The sequence below is a fragment of the Rhinatrema bivittatum genome, chromosome 5 (genome assembly GCF_901001135.1).
Source record: "Rhinatrema bivittatum chromosome 5, aRhiBiv1.1, whole genome shotgun sequence".
NCBI classification, from domain to species: Eukaryota; Metazoa; Chordata; class Amphibia; order Gymnophiona; family Rhinatrematidae; genus Rhinatrema; species Rhinatrema bivittatum.
The window spans coordinates 82,159,886-82,182,586 of record NC_042619.1 but is presented as its reverse complement, the minus strand read 5'-3'; the positions used below and the strand labels follow the sequence as shown (position 1 = coordinate 82,182,586).

At 47.9% G+C, this 22,701-nt stretch overlaps 1 protein-coding gene across 1 annotated transcript in view; it reads right to left on the bottom strand.

Moving 5' to 3' along the window:
* LOC115092047 (intraflagellar transport protein 88 homolog) overlaps nt 1-22,701 on the bottom strand; it is a 353,514-nt gene that overhangs the window by 327,037 nt on the left and 3,776 nt on the right. Inside the window, exons 3-4 of the mRNA XM_029602513.1 lie at nt 21,845-21,907; nt 5,844-5,900 (exon numbers count right to left, since the gene is read on the bottom strand). Coding sequence (XP_029458373.1) covers nt 5,844-5,900; nt 21,845-21,907 — 120 coding nt within the window. The remainder of the gene's footprint in view (nt 1-5,843; nt 5,901-21,844; nt 21,908-22,701) is intronic.

Below are 22,701 nucleotides of genomic sequence, written 5' to 3'. Positions count from 1 at the left end.
GGGCCCTGGCGGAGGAGCCCCGCAAACCCCTGAAGCCGAAGGGGAGTATCCACCGACAACTGAATGAGGTCTGCAAACCACGGACGCCGCGGCCACTCTGGTGCCATCAGGATTACGGTGGACGGGTGCAACTCTATGCGCCGAAGAATCTTGCCGATCATCGGCCACGGGGGAAACACATACAGCAACACATCCGTCGGCCAGAGAAGCACCAACGCGTCGACGCCCTCGGCTCCTCTCTCTCGACGCCGACTGTAAAACCGCAGGGCCTTCGCGTTGTGCCACGTGGCCATCAGATCCATGTGAAACACTCCCCACTTCTCGCAGATGAGGAGAAACGCTTCGTCCGCCAGCTCCCACTCCCCGGGGTCCAGGCGATGACGGCTGAGAAAATCCGCCTGGACGACGTTGACTCCGGCAATGGGAGCGCTGCGATGTTGCTGAGATGGTGTTCTGCCCAGGCCATCAAGAGCTGCGCCTCCTCCGCCACCAGCGGACGTCTCGTCCCGCCTTGGCGATTGATGTAGGCCACGGTGGTCGCGTTGTCCGACAACACTCGGACCGCTTTTCCCCTTACCAAGGGCAGGAAGGACTGCAGTGCCAGGCGAGCCGCTCTGGTCTCTAGCCGGTTGATGAACCACTGCGCTTGAGTCGCCGACCATAGGCCTTGTACTGACTTGCCTAGGCAAACTGCTCCCCAGCCGGAGAGACTGGCATCCGTGGTCACCACCGTCCAGTTGGGCACTAGCAGGGACACTCCACAGGTCAGATGATTCGAATCTAGCCACCAGTACAGGCTGGACCTCGCCTGGACCGTGAGTGGCAGCGGCAGGTGGAACTCTTCCGATACCGGCTTCCAGCGGGATAGTAAGGACAACTGCAATGCTCGTAGATGAGCGAACGCCCAGGGGACCAACGCGAGCGTTGATGCCATAGAACCCAGAACCATCAGATAATCGCAGACCCGCGGCAGTCGAAGGGACAATAACCGCCTCACTTGCGACTGCAGTTTGCACACCCGTTCCTGGGATAGGAATACCTTGCCTCTTTTCGTGTCGAATAAGGCTCCAAGGTATTCCAAGGACTGGGTGGGCACCAGTTGACTCTTGCTGAAGTTGACGACCCAGCCCAGAGACTGCAAGAGCTGCAGGACCCTGGCCACTGCCAGCCGACACTGACTCTCGGACTTTGCCCGAATCAACCAATCGTCCAGGTAAGGATGAACCAGGAATCCTTCCCGGTGGAGCTGCGCCGCAACCACTACCATCACCTTCGTGAATGTACGAGGGGCCGTCGCGAGACCAAACGGGAGCGCCCGGAACTGGTAATGCCTTCCCAGGATGCAGAACCTGAGGAACCGTTGAAAGGACGGCTGAATGCCCACGTGTGGGTACGCCTCCGTCAGATCCAGGGAGGCCAGGAATTCGCCTGGACGTACTAAGGCAATTACCGATCAAATTGTCTCCATTTTGAAGTGAGGGACGCGAAGGCATCTGTTTACCCCTTTCAGATCCAAAATTGGCCTTGACATGCCGTCTTTCTTTGGAACGATGAAGTAAATGGAGTAACGGCCCTCGCCTTGCTGATTGGCCGGGACGGGAAAAATAGCTCCCAAGCTTTCCAAGCGCCGGATGGTTCCTAGCACTGCCGCCCTCTTCTCAGGAGCCTTGCAGGGCAACACCAGAAACTTGTCTGATGGGGTGTGAGCAAAATCTAATGCGTAGCAGTGTCTTATCACGTTGAGGACCCACTGGTCCAACGTTACGCTGGCCCATTCCTCGAAAAACAACGTCAACCGCGCCCCTACGTTTGGAACGACGGCCTGGAGCTGCTGCGAGGGATGGGCCGACCGCATCTCATTGCAAAGCCTTGGACCCCGTGCCCGACGGGGCTCCTCCTTGTCTACCGAAACGTTTCCCACGAAAGGACTGCTGCCACTGGGCGGGCCGGGAGGAAGACGACCTATACGAGGGGCCGGTAGACCTTTGAGGACGCGACTTCCTGGGACCACGAAAATGGGACCTACCTGGAAACGAGGACCGCGACCTGGATCTGTCCTCGGGCAGCTTAAAAGCCCTGTTCTCCCCCAGAGAAATCATTAAATCATCCAACTCCTTGCCAAACAGCAACTTTCCTTAAACGGCAGCGCCCCGAGGTGAGCCTTGGAGGATCCATCTGCCGCCCAGTTGAGCAGCCACAGGAGGCAGCGTGCCGAGACGGCCGCCACCATGGATCTAGCCGACGTCCGCAGAAGATCGTGGAGAGCATCTGCTCCGTATGCTATTGCCGCCTCCAACCGATCCACCTGCGATGCCTCCTCCGCTGACAGATCAGCATTCGCCTGAAGGACCTGGGCCCAGCGCAGGCTAGCTCGCATAGCGAAGTTGGTACAGATGGCGGCCCGGACCCCCAGGGCGGACACTTCAAAAATCTTTTTGAGTTGCACCTCCAGCTTCCTGTCCTGTATGTCCCTGAGAGCCGTAGCTCCTGTGACCGGGATTGTAGACCTCTTCGTCACCGCTGAAACCGCCGCATCCACCTTCGGGAGCCGGAGAAGCTCCAGCGCATCCTCCGGCAGTGGGTAGAGCTTATCCATGGCCTTGCTGACCTTCAGTCCTAACTCCGGAGTATCCCATTCCCTGAACAAGATATCCGTTGACGAAAAGTGAAAAGGAAAAGCAACTGCGGGCCCCGTGAGACCTAACAGGACAGGATCCATGTTGGCTTCTTGTCGAGCCACCACCGGCGGAGCCTCTATTCCCAGCTCCTGGAGAATGGCCGGGATTAGTGGGGACAGTTCCTCCCTGCGAAACAGCCGGACCACCTTGGGGTCATCCCCTTCAACGGCCTGCGCCCCTTTGCCCGCACTGGGCTGGGCGGAACCGTCCGCTGCCGCCCCCTCGGCCCCCCCCACCGGGGGCTCCTCAGGGGAATCCGTGTCGACCTCCGAAGAAGACTCGGTGTCCGATTCCTGCGGGGCGCCTCGTGGAGGCCGCTTCCCTCGGGATGGCTCCTGGGACAGCCCCGTGGTTTCTCTAGCTTTCCTCTTTCTTGGAGCGGACTTGTGAGCTCCCCCCACGGAAACTTTCCCCTGGCTACGTCTGCAACGCTTACATTTAAGCACTTTGCGCAATAAAAGCGCAAAATCAGCAGAAAACGATCCGGAGCCCGACGAGTCCTCACTAGCATCCCCAGGGGACGTGTCTCCCCCCGGGGCGTCCCCCCCCCGCAGGTCCCTGCTGCTGGGGAAGCGCGGGAGGCAAGCCGGGATCCCCAGCCGCCTCCCGCGCGATTTTGCGGCCAGAGCTCAAAATGGCTGCCACTCCCGCGCTAAGCGGGAAGGGATCCTGAGGCCTAGCAGGAGGAGCACTACCAAGCGGCGGCGATCGCGCAGCCCGAGATCGGCCCCCCTGACGTGCCCCGGACGAACCCTCACCGCCCGGGACGCAGGCCGCACAGAGGCCCTCCCGCAAGAGGCGCGCGCCGAGCTGCAAGCCCGGCAACTCGACCCCCGCGGCATGCCCCCGATCGCGATCGAAAACAAGACAGCCAAAAAAACAAATTTAAAATCAATTTGTACCGTTCGGCACGCGCCCCCCCGAGAAAATCCCGAGCGGCGACGCAAAGCAAAGGAGAGCCGGCAGAAAACAAAAAACAAGAAACTTTTTTTTTTTTTTAAACACTTGCCGCTGTCCTCGGTCCTGGAGCCCTGTTCCAGCAGGGGTGAGTGAACCGGGCTCCCCGGTGTCACCCCCGTCGCTGCTACTCGCTGAGCCGGGTCCTCGACCTTAGCAGCGGCCTCGACCAGGGGGGGGTGGTCCCCTCAGAACCTCCCAACCCCCCTGGGAGGCAGGGCGGACGGGACTTCTCTCACCAACAAAAATAAAACAATTTTGAAAACTTCAAACAGACTTAGCTAAACTCAATCAAATCAACCCTGACTGACTACAAGAACTCAGGGCAGGCAGAGGCTGTGACTGCACCTGCACCATCTACTGGAGACAGAGTAAGACTGAGGGGCTGTGACTGGCACATTGTCATATATGACTGAGTCCGACAGGTCTTGCTCTGTCTCCATCTACTGGTGCGGAGTCACAACCCAGGTGTCCTGGACTGATCCTGGTACGTACAGGGAACATGGGAAACACTCCCTCCAAGACAGATTCCTCCTGAGATATCTTGATTTCCTGCTCCTGAAGAACATGCGGAATCAAAGGCCAGAGCTCTTCTCTGCAGAAAAGGCACGCCGCTTTGGGATCATCGCCCTCGGCCATAGGAACCTTCTCTGCCTTCCCATCCATGCCTGCCACATCTAGTTGCGCCTGCGTCCAGGGAATCCCCTTCAGTTGCCTTGACACCCTCGGAGTCATCCATGTCCCCCTACTGACCATCAGACAGCAAAGAATGCAACAAAGCATGTCAAACGCCATCCGTATGCTTCCTCTTGGAAGGAGGGGATCTCTCCATCAACTGGGATTAAACACGGAGTGGGATCGGGGACTAGAGTGATCCCCACTTCCTTCCTGGCCAAATATATCTTGTACATGAGGAGAACAAAACCAGCTGGGACTCTTCAGAATCCCTATCCTCTATTTCATAGTCTCCCCAATCCAGGGGAAAATCTTCCATATCTGAGCCCCCTTGGAGCTCTCTAGTGCCAGCCACAGCAGGAGACAGTCATGGTGGAGATCCCCGGGCCTCCCCCATTGATGCTGACAGCTGAGCAGCAGGAAACAAAATGGCCAACATTCCAGCACCTCAAGAGCAACTTCCAGCGGCAGGCCTGGGCACGCGTGCTGAACAAACTGGCTTAGATCGCGAAAGAGGCAGTCCCATCGTGCCTTCCCCCCTCCCCCCGGAAACACAGCCAGAGCATAAGTCCTCCTATTAAGCTGCAAATGAGAACCTCCACAAGCACGGCATGCCGTGCTGTGCACCATCACTTGGCAGAAATCACTGGATACCAGCTCTGCGCCCGCTCAAACAACTGGCCGTTGACACAAGCAAGCAAAAAAAAAAAAAAAAAAAGTTAAGGAGGATTTTGTTTTCCTAAACTTCTTTAGCAATCAGCCCTGGGTAACAGATTGAAAGGCATACTTCCCTGTTCCTCCAGGTTTGCTGCACAGAGTTGTTAATGGGCCACATACACTGCCTCGCGGAGGATGAGGGATCTGGACCTCCAGATGTCCACCCCATGGAACTCTGGAACAAGCTATCAGAAGGGTCACCAGTCCCCTACTCATTTGCCTCAAACCAGGGATAATGGCCTCACTAGGATCTCACAATTCCCTGGGAAGATCCAGAAATCTTTAAACTTCAACATTTTTCCTCTCTTTTTTTTTCTTCTCCAGACTGCAGGTTTGCACCTCTACCATCTGCTGGAGACAAAGAAATACTGAGGGACTGCTAGGTTATGTACTGACACGCTAGTGTCAGTAAAACTTTGTCTCCATCTGCTGGCAAGTATGCAAAACCCAGGAGTCTGTGCTTATATGGGTACGTACAGGAATAGAGGTAACTATAGCACTGTCTGCCTCAACAAGTGTGGGAGAGAGGGAAACGAGGTGAACAGTATTAGACAGGTTACCGAACACTCTCATACCACTTACAGAGAAGAAGCCAAAACCTCACATATGTTACTTTTCACATTTAGGAGTATTATTTTTCTATATATTTTTTATAGATTTAAATAATCATATATGATGTAGATCTAAAGTTTCAGATATTTTTAAATAAGAAAATTCCATATCTGTAGCAGTTGAAAACTATTTAATTTGCTTTCTTCAAATGTGCGAGCTTTTAGTCAGTCAAAAGGAAAGCTCATGGAAGAATCAAAAACTTACCCCAAATCCTGTTTCCAGGGGTTTTGCAGATGCTGTGCCTTGAATTTTGCCTGTAACCTTAAAAAGAAAAGAACAAACACAAATATATTAAAAGAAAATGTTTCACAACATATGTTGTGTCAGTAAAAGGAAATTTTAACTGTATTGAACTTTCCCTCCTATAATAAAAGTCAAAAGGTGAAACCCTTTGATAAAAAAAAAAATCCAATGAGACCTGACAGCTGCCTGTGAGCTTTTATGCTGGGATTCCCAGCTGAGATCTGCTGTTTTGCCTTCATGACTCTCTTTATATGTTCTCCTACCCTTTAAAGATTTCCAGCTCTGTGATAAAGCTCTTTCAGTCATTTTACTGCCAATCTGCTGCTCTAGCAGGACAGACAGTTCCATCAGATGGATTCTTGTCAGCTAAACATGCTGGAGGAACTCTAACAAACAGAGATCCTATGGCAAAAATGCTGGAGACTGGGAGGGTGTGTGTCCAGTGCCTGCATCATGACCATAAGTGTTTTTTCTATAGCTGTCAGAGGGCAGGAAGGTTGATGCTGCTCATTATCTGGCAATATCAGCTCTAGAAAACACATCCTGAGTGTCACAGTCCATTCGTACTCTGCAAGAGCTGAGTGAATCATAGAGCTGTTATAAAATACCAAGACTTCTTTTTAGAACTTGACACTTATCTTTAGTGCTTTTTTTTTTATCAACTGTGAGCATGAAATTCACTATGACCTATGAAACTGGCCATTTTGCTTTTCAAAAAGAGCCATATTTTGACATGAAAAAAATACAATTGATAAAATAAAGTTTGGGTTTATATTCAGCAGGCCAGTAAGCAAGAAAGTTATCCAGGTAAACTTAACCCGGATATTCAATGGAACATACGTGGGTGTATTCCATTAAATATACCCCGTTAAAGTTACATGGGAAACATTAGGACAGTATTCTTCCAAACTTACTTGGCTAACTTTAGTCAGATAACACTGAATATAAGTATTCATTGACAGAAATTTAACTACACCCCTGGAATGCCTCCACGCATACCAACATATCCTGACACATACATCATGGTACCCTGAATCTTCAATCTCTCTTTTCAGCCTTATCAGAAATAAGCTTGACAACTCTTCCTCCTTCACAACTCCATCACTGACAACATCCTCCCAATCCTAAGAAATAGAAAAATCCCATGCACACACACACATAAGAAAAAAAACAATGTGGGAAATGTCAGTATTGTACATATCCACAATGAGATTCAGCTTGGGCCTACATGCAATCCACATATACCTAACTTGATCTAAACAGGCCTGAATTGATGCTTCTATAAACTATTACACAAGAAGGAAACTCTCAGACTCACTGAATCCTGCCTTAGTGGGATGTAATGCCTTGTTTGATAAGAGACTGAACAATTTCTAAATGAATTACTTATATGCTAACAGACTTACACTAGAGACAGAGACTAAAGAAGTCCATATTCAGGCAGTCCAGATAGCCAGATAAATTTATCTATCTTTGAATGTATATTCAATAGTGCAGCCACACTACTGAATATAGCCGGCTATCTTAAAGTTAGCTAGCTAACTTTAGGACAGCTCTTTGGCCCAACCAGACTTAGCCAGCTAAGACATCCGGCTAACTTTGAATATCAGAGTTAGCCAGATGACTTAGCTAGCTAACTCAGCTCCTCCTAGTTATGTCCTTGGAATACCCCTAACTTATCCGGCTAAATTCTAGCCAGCTGATTTCTGAGTTAGTTGGCTAAATGCTTTTGAATATGGACTTCCAAATGACTTAATTACAGCCTGTGTCTAATAGAAGGTTAAAACTATCAAAAACAGTCACTAAAGAAAGCAGATATTAACTTGAAGGAAACATGCTTTTGATTTGTAGGTAAAGAGATCATATAACTAATCTCATCCCTTTTTCTCTTGATTGCATCATTGAACCATTTCAGACTGTTAGAAGGGGCATCCATATACACACAGACCACCTTTTCAACCCTTAACAAACCTTTTCTCACCTTTCAGACTCCCTCATCACACTTTCCCCTTTCTCTTTCTTTCTCTCTCTCTCTCTCTGTAAAACAGCTGCACAATTCTGTGGAATATAATTTTGTAACAAGCTGATATCTTATATAAAATATTCTTATTATGGGGCGGATTTTAAAAGCCCTGCGCGTGTAAATCCTTCCGGATTTACGTGCGCAGGGCACTCGCACACCGGCGCACCTATTTTGCATAGGCTGCCGGCGCGCATAAAGCCCCGGGACGCGCGTAAGTCCCGGGGCTTTCTAAAAGGGGCATGTCGGGGGCATGGCCGGCGTGACGCGGCGTTGCGCGTGACACAGCGTTTCAGGGGCGGCGACACGGGCATGGTTTCGGCCCGGGGGTGTTCCAGGGGCGTGGCCACGGCCTCCGGACCAGCCCCGGGACCGGAACACGGAGCGGGGCTACCGGCCGGTGTGCGCAAAGTTACGCCTGCTTTCAGCAGGCGTAACTTTGCCGACAAAGGTAGGGGGGGGTTTAGATAGGGCCGGGGGGGGTGGGTTAGGTAGGGAAAGGGAGGGGAAGGTGGGGGGAGGGCGAAGGAAAGTTCCCTCCGAGGCCGCTCTGAAATCGGAGCGGCCTCAGAGGAAACAGGCAGCGCGCGCTGGGCTCGGCGCGCGCAGGTTGCACAAATGTGCACCCCTATGCGTGCGCCGACCCCGGATTTTATAAGATATGCGCAGCTACGCGCGTATCTTATAAAATCCAGCGTAATTTTGTTCGCGCCTGGTGCGATCGCGCAATTTTTTAAAATCTACCCCTATATGAATACCTGCCTTTGTGTCTATTCACTGCCCTGAGAAAGTGAACTTGGGGACCTTGCATGCACATTACTAATAAGATTATAGTATCCTCATCTGATATGACTAAAATACTTCCCTTTTCTGTGGTGGCCTATACAAATTGAAACTAGAAGAGCCTAGATACAACAGGTTAAGACCTGGTTGTTTTCTGGAAGAAACTGATGAGATATTTATCGGTTTAATGTCTTTTGTAATAATTTATTTATTTAGGCATTTTATATACCATCATTCCAAAAGAAGATCACAACAGTTTACAAAAGCAATATTCACATTATAGATCAGCATATCATCAAAACATGTTAACTAGATTATTAAAATAGTCACTGAGTTGTCTTAGTACTCTTTACTTCTCTTAATGACTCGCTCTTTCATCAGCCAATATCCATGTAATTTTCTGGCATTATTTTGCGTTAGACTGTACGCATATTTGAAAAGCCATGTTTTCAGCTCACGTTTGTAGCTCTTTCTTTCAGTGATCAGATGTAATGACTCGGGTAGAGAGTTCCTGTTGTAGTTAGTAAGGTTTTGGGTGGATCCCTGGACACTGTGGCAGATGACCACGCCCACGGGGGGGGAGGGGAGTCCCGTGAGGGGCCACAGGTCAGGCTCAGCTCTAGACACACAAACACAGATAGTTCTTTATTTAGACAGTTTGAGAAGCCACCAGAGGTAGCAATAGTGAGTAGAAGATGTAGCCCGGGAACCCCGTTAGCAGAAAGATGTAGCCCAGGTACCCTGTTAGCAGAAAGAGTCCAATGGAAGTTGGAAGGCAGAGCAGCTGGGTACGGAGAGCAAATCCCATCCATAAGATCACCCTTGCTAACTCAATGGCTAGCAATAAACAGTAGGCTTAAATATCCGGGCAGTCTGACATCATCACAGGGGGTCACCCCTGAGGAACGCACCAATGAGGAAATAAGAATGAGAGTCGTGAAGGGATCCAAGATGGCGTCCTAAGGAGAGGACGCGTTGAGAGTAGCTCCTCAATTTTGAAATTTTCTTTCCTGGAATAGAATGCCTCACACTAAAAGGAAGGGGAGAGTGAGGCTGGGATTCGCAGTCGCCACCTCACCAAATCCCCTTCAACCAACGATCGAGGGCTTTTTCAACGCGGCAACTACTTCAACCCCAGAGAGGAGGTCCGCGGAGGCGTCGGGTGGGGAGCACACCCAGACGCCATTGGACCTATCGACATCATTAAGCCCTGGGGCGCCCGATACTCCCTCCCCCCCTACCCACGACGTGAGTTCGGAACAGGCCTGGACCCGGCGGCCGACGGGGCTAGCAGGAGACCAGGCGGCAGCGGCTGTTTCTGGGCTGGGAGCTGTTGGAGTGGTGGCGTGCGCTGAAGCTCGAGGAGAGCAGAGAGAACAGTGGGGATCCACTGTGCAGAGTCCGGTGGATGAGAGCACGGCCATGATTGCTATCGGTGGGGGAGAGGAACCGGTGGACGAAATTCAGCAAATTTCGGAGGTCTGTCGGAGTCAGGAGGTAAGCCCTGATCTCAGTCTCAAGTTAATAAGACCGCAAGAAATTACTTTAGACATTGTTTGGAATGCCTTAGTTGCCTTGGAGAAGGCAATAACAACTCTAACAGTGGCAGTAACCAATTTACAACATAAGGATAATGAAATCAAACCAGTGTTGGATATTCATGAGAAGAAAATCAAAGACATTGAATTAAATGTAACTAAAATTCAAGATATCCAAGTAAAATTAATACAAAAGTGAGGTGAATAATCTGAATAAATTGGAATTCCTGGAAAATTCTCAGAAATATTTAAACCTCAGGATATTAAATTTTCCTTCTATGAAACTGGTATCCTTACGAGATCAGTTTAAAAAATATTTGATGGATGTTCTTTCTTTTCCAAGTGAAGCCATACCACCTATTTCAAAGATCTATTTTGTATCAAGAACAACTGAAACCTCACATGTGGAACCAAATGTCCCCCTAAATTTAAGGGCAGATTTGACTGGACTTCTTGAATCTTCTACATTAGAACAACTAGAGTACCGGGGAACTGTATTGTGTACTTTTGTCTTTCCTACGGACCGAGATTCAGTTTTGAAGTGTTTTCTTCGTAACAGGGAGAAACCTTTTCTTGGTAAAAAAATTAGAATTTATCCTGATCTTTCAAGAAGTACGCAACTTCGTAGAAAATAGATGTTAGAGATGTGCCAAGAAGCAAGGCAGCTGGGAGCTAAAATTACAATTAGATATCCTTGCAAATGCTTAATGTATATTAATAATAATAAATATGTATACTATGATCCTTTACATTTACGTTCTTTTTTGGATAACTTTGGAACTGAGAGTGCTGTACCTTAGTAAATTCGGGCATTAATGAATATATGTATCTCTCCTTAAAATTTTCCTATAAATTTTGAAATTTGATGATTTATGCTCCCTTATAACATCTTGGATCCCTATATATTCCTTAATTATTTTACTTTTATAATTATAAGAGTTTTGCATTGATTAATCCTTTAGATTATATTGTTGGAGTATGAACATGTTGTAAAAATTTGAAACTCTATGTCAATTAATGAAAACTAATAAACAATAAATTTAAAAAAAAAAAGAATGAGGGCCATGCGGTGTGTGCGCCCCCTAAGGTACCTGGAGAGCATGGCGGGAGGCAGTGCCCAAGCCGGTCCGGGGACGCCGGAGAGGACGGCAGACGGACGCCGCGGCAGCCAGGCGTCCATCAAGAGCAGGAGTCGCCGCAGACAAGGAAAGGTAGGCAGAGTGGAGCCATCGGGCAGCGATGGTTGCAACAGTTCCAAAGCTCGGGGCCCGCTACAGAAAACATTCGTTCTCTTATTTGTGTCAGATGAGTACTGGCAGCCAGTGTAGCTCTACCAGCGATAGGGTGATGTGGTCAATTTTCCTTGTCCCAATAGAAGTCTAGCTGAGGCATTTTGTAGAAGCTGTAATGGTTTTAAAAGTCCTGAAGGTAGTCCTAGTAATAGTGAATTGCATAATCAATATCTGAGAATATTAGTGTTTGTAGAACTGTTCAGAAGTCCTAGAATGTTAGTAAAGTTTTTAACCTATGTAGGATTCACAGCTTGGAGTAACCTGTTTTAATTAGTTTGTTTATGTGCATTTTCATAGTAATGTTTTCATTGATCTGTATTCCTAGATCCCATACTGTTCAGAGGGTAGAGTGTGAAAAATACCTAAGTCTAGGGATGGCGGTTTCACTATAGCGTTGTTTCTCCTTAGCCACACGATTTCAGTTTTTTTTGTGTTAAGTATTAGTTTAAGCTGAGATAGCTTTTGCTGTATTGCCTTCATTGTATGTTGAGATTGTCGATGTCATATTTTCAATTGATTTGCTGATCGGAGTAAGTTGGTTTTGCAATAAGTTGGTTTTGCAGCTCTGGAGATAATAGCTTATTATTTCTGGGATCCATCAACACATTTTCCCATAGACACAGAAAGGAAGAAATGCCTTATTGAAGCAGATGGAGTAGCGACCTCGTCTGAGCTCTCCTGCGGGTACCGGAACCATGGCGCCTAGGTCCTGTATCCGCCGCAAATTGTCCTGTACCGCCCGGTGTTTTTGGTGGTACCAGCATGGGGAAACCATGTACCGCTCGTGGATCGGTCAAGCAAAATCTAACGCGTAACCGTGTTCTACTATACTGAGGACCCACTGATCTGAGGTTAAGTTGGTCCATTCTTCTAGAAAAAGGGATAACCTCCCCCCTATTCTTGGGACAAAAGAGTGGACTGGCCTCACTTCATTGCGCTGACTTGGGACCCCCATGAGATTGTGGGGCTCCATCTCTGGCAGGCAACTCCAATTTGCAGTCCTGCAAATCCTTCAGGGCAGTGGCTCCTGTTACCGGGATGGTGGTTTTCTTGGTCACTGCCGAGACTGTGGCGTCCACCTTAGGGAACTTAAGGAGGTCCAGCACTTCCTCCAGAAGCGGGTATAACTTGTCCATAGCCCGACTTACCTTTAAACCAATGTCCGGAGTGTCCCACTCTTAAACAAAAGATCCATAACTGACATATGAAACGGAAAAGATCGAGCTGGACCCCTGAGGCCCACCATCACCGGATCCATAGCCCCAAACCGTGAGTCCTCCGGAGGAACCTCAATGCCCAGCTCCTCCAGAATGGCTGGGATAAGTGGACCGAGCTCATCCCTTCTGAACAGGAAGACCACTTTGGGATCATCGCCCTCCACTAAAGGCGCGTCTACTGGCTTGGCCGGCTGGAGCTGGTGATCCTGATCCGCATCCAGTCCCTCACCAGGGGCTTGCGGAGGACACTCGCCTTCATCCACCCCGTCTGTATCTGAACTGTCCATCTGACAGGAAAAGGACCGGAGAGGGTGTTTGGCCTTGGGGGCTTCTATGCCACTGTGTGACTTGGTACATTTGTGGAGTGATGAAGCTCCTGTCCCAGCCCCCTGCGATGGTGGAACCTCACGGGGTACCTTAGTACCCTGGATCTTTGCTGCTTTTTATTCTCTGAAGGCTTTATGCAGCAACAAAACAAAATCGGAGGAGAACGAGGAAGAAGACTCATCCGAGTCCTTCCCCCGTTCCTCCTCTGAGGAAGAGATCTGCACTGCCTGCAAGTCGCCCCTCCCTAGGGGCTGCAGGGTGCAGCGAAAGAGGTGACGGAGAGCTCCCCTCCCCCAGGGCAGCCTTCTCCTGCTCCCTGAACATTCGCAGTAAGGCTTCAGTACCTGCACTGAGAAGAAAAGGGTCCTGAGGCTGCCGCAGCAATTTTGCCCTCCCAAGGTCCCTGCGTGCTCTAGAGCTGCTGCGATGCGATTTCACCGGAATCAGCTTCCCCGAAGAGCCTTCCCCTCCCAACAAGCACCCGGTACAAACTCCTGCCTGCAGGCCGCACAATGCGGCATGATCCCCGAGCTAAATTAGGATCATGGCCCGAAAAAAGAACCAGCGCGACCAAGGCAAACCCCTGGGAGCTCGTAGGAACTGAAAAGGACAGCGAAAATGGCATCGGAAGAAAGGAGGTCCGAAAGAGACCGCTATGCCGGCTTAGAAATTAAATAAATCACCTCAGCGTTGTTTTGTGATTGATAATTTTTATTTGTCAACATCAAAAATTGGTATACATCAGTTGAATAAGATTGACAATAAACAATTTTCTTGAAAGAGTTTCCCCCCTCCCCCCCAGCTGAGAGAAGTACATTCAACCATTAATCTCATCTAGAAATATATAGTGCACAGTCACAAACACTAATACACAACTGGACTTGTGCATTTTCACAAGGTATCCTCGACAGTCATAAGAACTTTAGAATTGTTTATTCTTCCATGTTAGATAAGGATCCCAAATCCTATAAAATTTTGGCAAGGAATAATTTTTAACCGCCGTTAATTTATACAGGGTGCAATTCCAGTCAAGGCGGGTTATTACTTCAGCCTTTGTGGGTAGGGCAGTTTATTTCCACATCAATGCCAACTCACAATGGGCCGCAAGAATTATCTGGTGCGCGCACCGGCCGGTAGCCCCGCTCCGTGTTCCGGTCCCGGGGCTGGTCCGGAGGCCATGGCCACGCCCCTGGAACACCCCCAGGCCGAAACCATGCCCGTGTCGCCGCCCCTGAAACGCTGTGTCACGCGCAACGCCGCGTCACGCCGGCCATGCCCCCGACATGCCCCTTTTAGAAAGCCCCGGGACTTACGCGCGTCCCGAGGCTTTATGCGCGCCGGCAGCCTATGTAATATGGGATCTGAGGGGGTAGATTTAATAGAAAGTGCTCAGGGGCCAATGGCAACAACAGGCCTGCAATAGCATTGATCAATTGAATTAATGTCTCCCAAAACAGACCCACCTTAGGACAGCTCCACCACATGTGAAAATAGGTATCCGTTCCCCCACAATTTTTCCAACAAGCTGCACTTGTAGAGGGTATGATCCTCTGCAACCGAACAGGCGTTAGATACCACCTCATGAGGACCTTGTAACCATTTTCTATTAAATTGGCGGAGACCAAGCTACTTTTAGTATTCTGAAATATCAGGTCCCAATTGTCGGGGGAGATTGTCTTACCCAAATCCTGTTCCCACGCCCTTTCATAAGGGGCCTGACGTCACAACGCATTACCTAAAAAACCATACAGATTAGATATGATACCTGTCATATCATCCACCCGTGCACACCAATGTTCCAAAACTGTCTTGCCCTTCCGGAGCTCAGCACTAATATTCTCTGCTAGCACAAAGTGACGAAGTTGCAGAAATAAAAAAATGCCCTGCTCCCGTAACTGAAATTTCTCTCGGAACTCCGGAAAGTCAAGCATCTGCTGTGACCCCCATAAGTGTTCTGGCCTAACCACTCCTTTGTCGATCAATGGGAAATATGATGGGGGTACCCTACCTGCCGGAAAGTTAATGTTATAATTTAGGGCAGTGCTGTAAAAATACCGGCGTGAGCTGACAAAATGGACTTTCCATTTTTCCCAAGTATCAATAGTGGACCTAGTTGTAGGGGCCAAGGTACCACCTCCTGGCCAGGTGCCCCTAGGTTGCCACACTATGGCCCACAATGGTGCCACCCCCATCACCTCCTGTTCAATAGTTACCCAACGTGGTATATCTCGCTTCTTATTCCAAGCTATAATGGCCTTCAACTGGGCGACCACCCAGTACCATTGTAAATTAGGTACTCCTAAGCCACCCCTACTTGTGGTTGATACATTACTTCCCTTCTGATCCTTGGTGGCTTCTGCTTCCAGATGTAAGAGAACACCCGTCTTTGCCAACATTTCAACATACTGTTAGGGATAGAGATGGGCAAAGATTGGAACAAATATAGAAGTCGGGGGAGTAGATTCATTTTACGGCGGCCATCCACCCCAACCATGAAAATGAGAGGGAATCCCATGTCTCCAAATCCCTTGCCAATGTGTTCCATAATGGCTTATAATTTAAGTCAATCAGGTCATCATAATTTCTACTAAGGTGTATACCTTGATATTTTATGCTGTAAGTAGCCCACTTAAAAGGAAGCTGTAATTGTAAGCTAGCCCGCTGCTCCTCCCCCAGGGTCAAATTTAACACTTCAGATTTATCGAGGTTTAATTTGAACCCCGAAGCCCGACTAAAATCCTGTAACACTGCAATAGACCCAGGTAGAGAAGCAGCCAGCCTTGTGAGGGTAAATAGAACATCATCTGCAAACATGGCAATCTTATACTCCGATTCACCCAAGGAGACCCCGTGTATATCTGTCGAAGCACGTATATGTTGGGCTAATGGTTCCAAAAAGAGGGCAAAAAGAAGTGGCGAGAGTGGACATCCCTGTCTCGTGCCCCTTTGTATAGCTAGGGGTTCAAAGTAAATATCGTTGACCTTAACTCTCGCCTGAGGGTTAGAGTATAGATTTTGTAGCCAGGCCAAAAAGGAATCACCAAAATTCATTTTTCGCAGCAAACTGAAAAGATATGGCCAATGGACCATATCAAAGGCCTTTTCGGTGTCTATGGATAATAATACTGCCAGTGTCCCCTGCTCCCTAACTGACCATATGAGATTCACTACCTTTCTGATATTGTCCGCTGTCATGCGTCCTGGTATAAACCCCGTCTGATCTGAGTGCACTAGTTTTGTCATAACACGCTTCAGCCTGTTAGTTAAAATTTTGGCAAAGATCTTGATATCGATATTGAGCAGGGAGATTGGCCTATACGAACCGCACAAGGTGGGATTGCGACCCGGTTTTGCTAAAATAGTTATCCCGGCTACATTTGCACTAGCCGTCAGAGGAGACTGAGGCTTCAAAGAATTAAACCAGACCTGCAATAAGGGGATGATGTGGGTGGAGAACGTTTTATAAAATAATGCTGTATAACCATCTAGCCCAGGCGTCTTGTTAAGTTTTAAGCCCTTAATCAACTGTAGAATCTCCTGTTCAGTGATATCTTTGTCGAAAAACTGCCTCTCAAGATCAGAGATACCAGGGATGTCCACCTCTTGTAGATACTTTTCTATATGGTCAGTGTGGATCTGAGAATCTGCAGAATAAAGGGCCTGATAGAATTCCTGAAATTCAGTGATATCTTTGTCGAAAAACTGCCTCTCAAGATCAGAGATACCAGGGATGTCCACCTCTTGTAGATACTTTTTTATATGGTCAGTGTGGATCTGAGAATCTGCAGAATAAAGGGCCTGATAGAATTCCTGAAATCTATGCCGCATTTCTTCCGCCTTGGTAAGCAGAGTGCCCCCTTCTGATTTAATTTTCACTATTTGGCGCTGGGCCACTCGCTTACGTATGCAGCGAGCCAGGTAACGGCTGGCCTTATTTCCCCATTCAAAGCGCTCCTGATTGGTTTGCTGAAGCTGAAATGCTATAGTTTCCAACTCAAGGGCCGACAATGCCGCCCTGGCTCTCTGGAGCTTAGCGTAACAGGCCTTTGCTAGAGTTTGTTTGTGGGCGCATTCAAGATCATGAATTTCTGGACGGAGCTGCTGTTGTCATCTACATCTCTGCTTTTTGATATAGGCCGCCCTTGCAATTAATCGACCCCTAAGCACTGCTTTCAGGCCCACCCAAACCATAGAGGGATTGATATCATCCTGCACATTGAAGGCGATATATTCGGAAATAGCTTCCTCTATTTGTGTACAATAACTTTCATCTCCCAATAATGAATTATTAAGAGTCCAGAATCGTCCCCCCTCCCTTCTAATGGGATCGTGCAAGACAAGTTCTATCGTGGCATGATCCGACCAAGTGATCGGCTGTATATCTACCTTACTAAACCGGGGTAGCAGTAACTTGCCTATAAGAAAAAAATCCAGCCTGGCATATGAATGGTGCGGATTAGAAAAGAAGGTGTAATTCCAACTGTGTGGATACTGAAACCGCCATATATCTATAAGGTTCTATTTTCTCAATAGTTTCTTCAACCGGGCTCTAGCCATTCCCACCCCCGAACCACCACCCATAGTGGTATCCACCCGGGGGTCCAAAGTCAAATTGAAATCTCCCCCCAATATCAAGTGACCCTCCACTGCTTGCTCCAGATAGTGACCTAAGGCTGTATAAAATGCTGGTTGACCCTGTACTGGGGCATATATATTGACTATAGTGAACTTGACATTTGGCAACTGAAATTGCACCAGCACATATCGGCCCTCAGGATCAGAATAGTAATGGTTTACCACACTTTGAAAATCTTTATGAAGCATAATAGCCACCCCCGTATATTTGTTCCAAATTGTTGCAGCCGCCATGTATTGAGTAGGATATAGGGACCATTTCATCAAAGATTCATATTTTTTTCGTAAATGAGTCTCTTGCAACATAATTATGGCAGCCCCTGAACGTAAAATTTCAGCTCGTAGAAACTGCCGCTTCCTCGGGCTATTGAACCCTTTCACGTTCAGAGACAACATAGACAGCTGCTCAATCATACTTTAAATATAGAAGTCAAGAAATGGGAAGAATATCCTAAGAAACAGGGCAACCCATGAAATACACATCATCCAATCTATATATCCATTAAAATAGAGATGGAGAATACAATATTTCAGCTTAATCCCCCGAACCCCAAAATATGTGCTATGTTGCCATAGCCTCGCTGCCCACGCAACCAGAGGGGGAAACCTAAATGACATGTAGAACGTGTCCCACATCCCCTCGAGCCTTCTTTTGTAACATACCGTATTTTTCGCTCCATAAGACGCACCTGACCATAAGACGCACCTAGGATTCAGAGGGGGAAAATTAAAAAAAAAAAAAAATTTTGTGCTAAACCGGCTCTGCATCTGGGCGTCTTATGGAGCAAATTAGGGGAGTGCATAGCTTTTTTTTTTTCTCCCCATTTTGTTTTCGGGTCTGGGGAGGGCCATTTCGGTCCACTCCCCAGATCAGAAAACTTTTCTTTCTCTGGGAACCCCATCCCAACCCTTTAAATTAACAGCCCCCACCCTCCTGACCCCCCCAAGACCTGCCGACTTAATTTACCGCAACCCCCCCTCCTGACCCCCCCAAGACCTGCCGACTTAATTTACCGCAACCCTCCTGACCCCCCCCCCCAAGACCTGCCGACTTAATTTACCGCAACCCCCCACCCTCCTGACCCCCCCAAGACCTGCCAAACGTCCCTGGTGGTCCAGCGGGGGTCCAGGAGCGGTCCGGGAACGATCTCCTGGGCGTGGGCCGTCGGCTGCCAGTAATCAAAATGGCGCCGACGGCCCATTGCCCTCACTATGTCACTGAGACCAACCAATAGCAGCGGTCGGTCCCAGTGACATAGTGAGGGCAAAGGGCCATCGGCGCCATTTTGATTACTGGCAGCTGACGGCCCCACACCCAGGAGATCGTTCTCGGACCCCCGCTAGACCACCAGGGACGTTTGGCAGGTCTTGGGGGGGGGGGTGCGGTAACTTAAGTCGGCAGGTCTTGGGGGGGGGTCAGGAGGGTTGCGGTAAATTAAGTCGGCAGGTCGGGGGGGTCAGGAGGGTGGGGGGTTGCGGTAAACTAAGTCGGCAGGTCTTGGGGGGGGGTCAGGAGGGTGGGGGTTGCGGTAAATTAAGTCGGCAGGTCTTGGGGGAGTCAGGAGGGTGGGGGGTTGTTAGATTTTTGTGTTTTTTTTTTTTTATATTCGCTCCATAAGACGCACATACATTTTCCCCCCACTTTTGGGGGAAAAAAGTGCATCTTATGGAGCGAAAAATACGGTATATCATGAATACAGTTAACATTAACCCTTTAGAAACTTCTTGCAAGTCACTCACATATGAAACCCAAACCTTATGTAAACACACTCAGAATATAATCCTGACGCTGGTGGCATCAGCTCTTCTCCATGAAGTAGTCAGTGTCAAGTGTCAAGTTGGGGCCCCTAGGGCTCCTCATCCCTTGTCTGTTCTTATAGGAGCTTCTCCAGATTGCCGTTGAAGTCTCTTGTTGTTTTTACCCACTCTCTGCCACCGAGGCGTCTCCAATCATCCAAGGACAGGTGCTCGGGTCTGCTGTCTGGCCCTCTGCGTCATGTAGCCTGCTTCTATCAGGAGTCGTTCTGCCTTCTCTGCCTTATGTACCATGGAGGTGGATCCCTGTATGGTGACGGCAATTCCAAAAGGAAACAGCCAACGGTACCTGATCCCCTCCTTCCACATAACCGCAGTAGCCTCCTTAAATTCCGCCCTTTTTTTTCAGCGTCAGGGGTGATAGATCAGATAATATGGAAATAGAATGATTTTCCCAAGTCCAGCTTTGTTGCTTTCTGGCAATAGCCAGCACTTGTTCCTCAATAGGAAATCTGTGAAAGCAGGCCAGAATGTCACGAGGCCAGTCTCCAATTTTTGGGCCCAGCTCGCGATGAGCTCTTTCTAACAAAATTTCCATCGTGCTTTGCCCCGGGTTAGTGCTGTCTGCTTGAGCCAACAAAAAGTCACAAATTTTTTTCACCACCTCTGAGGCATTTTGATACTGTTCTGTATCTGGCACACCCCGGAACCATAAGTTCCGATTTTCCAGATCCTCCATTTTAAGGAGAAGTGCGGAGTTTTCCTGCTGCAAGTCTGCCATGCGGATGTCTATTAGATCAAATTTTACCTCCTGGGCGTTCTGCCTCGTGTCGCATTCATCCACTCGACTCCCCAAGCTGGAGATATCTTCTTTCATGTCTGACATAAGTTCTTTCATTTCTCTTTTGAAGTCTGTCATTTCCATTCTGATCTCCCGAAACCATTCTCTAAATTCTTCCCGGGAGGGGATACCGCCCACCACCTCCTCCGAAACCACCGCTGCTGCGCCAGGCGCCATGTGCTCCTCTCCCCGGCTCTCCTGTGCGCTAGGCCCCGAATTATCCTCCGGGCTTTTGAACGAAAACTGGCAGAGATTGGGGGGTTTTTTCTTTGCAGGCTGAGCCATTACCGCCTCCGGTAATGGCTCAGCCTGCGAACCCCTTTCGACTGGGTTCGCAGGGTTTTTTGATAATGCGCTCGCTAATGGGCTCGAGGAGGGTTGGAGTGAAACGCTCACGCGGCCATCTTCCACAGTGGCCACCCTCAGCGTTGTTTTGACCTATGTGCAGATCTTCAGAGAGTGAGTGAACCGAGCTCCCCGGTATCACCCTCTGCCGCGGGCAGTTACAGGGCTCCCAACCCCCTGCTCCAGAGCCTCTGTTACCATGGAGGATGGTCCCACCAGGACCTAACAACTCCCTGGGAGGCTTAAAGAGATATCGTCTCTCTTTTTTTTTTTTTTTATTACTAAATCCTTGTCCCTTTTTTTTTTTAAAGATTCCCTAAGGAACAAATACCAACAAAACTAAAAACCTAACACAAAACCCAGACTAAAGGTTTTGCACTGCCACCATCTGCTGGAGACAGAGAAATACTGACAGACTCTAGGTGGCAACTCAGGGGTATAGGACAGAGTCCGTTAAAACTTCTCTGTTTCCATCTGCTGGAGGGGAGGCAAAACCCTGGAGTCTGGACTGATCCGGGTACATACAGGGAATGGGTGATTATCTGATTAATTTGAGGCAGGTATGTGTAGGTGCAAGTTACATTCAGCTGCCTTCTGATACAGTAACACAAGACACCAATCACTCAGGGATTTGGTTCAAAAAGTGAAAATCCTCCGGGTTGTTCCCAGGTGAAAAATTATATCCAACTTTCTATAGGAGAGTGGAGTAGTGTAATGAACTCAAATAACATGAGAAATACCCTGAGCAAAGAAAAGACACCAACCGAAACAGTTAAAATTATTCTGAAAATCATTCTCACCAGGATTTTCAATTTGCTTGGCTCTCAGCAAGGGTAAGTTTAGAAAACCTGCCTAGGTTTGAAGTCTATGCATCTGGACTTCAGCCCCAGTTTTCAAAGCAGTCTGTTTTGAGAATAAATAGGACTGCGTATACCTTAGTATGTCACAGGTTTGCACACTTATGCCTACGAGAGAGCAGCTGTAACCATTCATGCGAACGTTTATGTGTATACTTCTGAAAAGCGAATAGGTACACTTCTCCCCAGTATGTGCAAAATTGCTTCCTTGCTTACTTTTATGCATACAATCCCCAGAGGAATTTTCAAAAAGCCCATTTACATGCATAAATGCTTTTGAAAAACTACCCTAAGAAAAAGAAAAAATGTTCAGCAACATCATTCATTCTGAGGCATTAAAAATAGGACTTACAGGAGGCCTTCTACCATGGCTGGTCCTCACGGCCTGCTGAAATGCTGTGTCATTTTCCAAATCCTAACAAGGCAAGCAAGCATTTCTTAATCGTGTACAGTTAAAATTCAGTTTACATATTGTTATTAAATTACTTTCCAAAACTAAGCTGGTAAACTTTCAAGAAGTAGTCCCTGTGGTAAGTGATTCTTGATTAATTACTACGACAATTCATTGGTCAGGTTTTCGTGGAATACATCGTTTCTACCAATTCTAGAGTAAGAATGAACTTCAGCATCAAATTAGTACTGAGGGTATTTCTTGATCACAGAAGTCTATTAAAGCAATCAGAATACCAGACTTGGTCAAAAACAAATCCAATAAGTATTACACTTCACATTACAGCTTGACAAGAAGTACTGAATCGACAATCAATAAATGTTCAATAAGTTATTAAAAGGATACCTGTATTATTCAGATGGCAGAATAGCCCATGATATTTAACACAAGAGCAAATGTTGATACAACTCTGTTCTACTTTTTAAAATTACTATGTCTTATTAAAGTTGCATGGAGCCAGTGGCTTCAGTGATTCATGACTGACCTCTTTTTTTCCTCCCCAAAAATCTCACCAATGCTAAAGCAACATTTTCTCAAAAATTAAAAAAAAAAAAGCCAATTCTGTTAAGAATGGAGGAACTGTCAAAATTTGAATTGATGCTATTGGTCTAGGAAAATACCCGCACTATTAAGAAGCCAGATTTACAAGAACTTGTCCCTGCTGTGTTCAAACAACCCTTCTTCATTGGTATAAATGCATCATCAGTCCGTGAATCTATTTAAGAGATACTGGCATCACAGTGAAAGAAGGTTAGCAC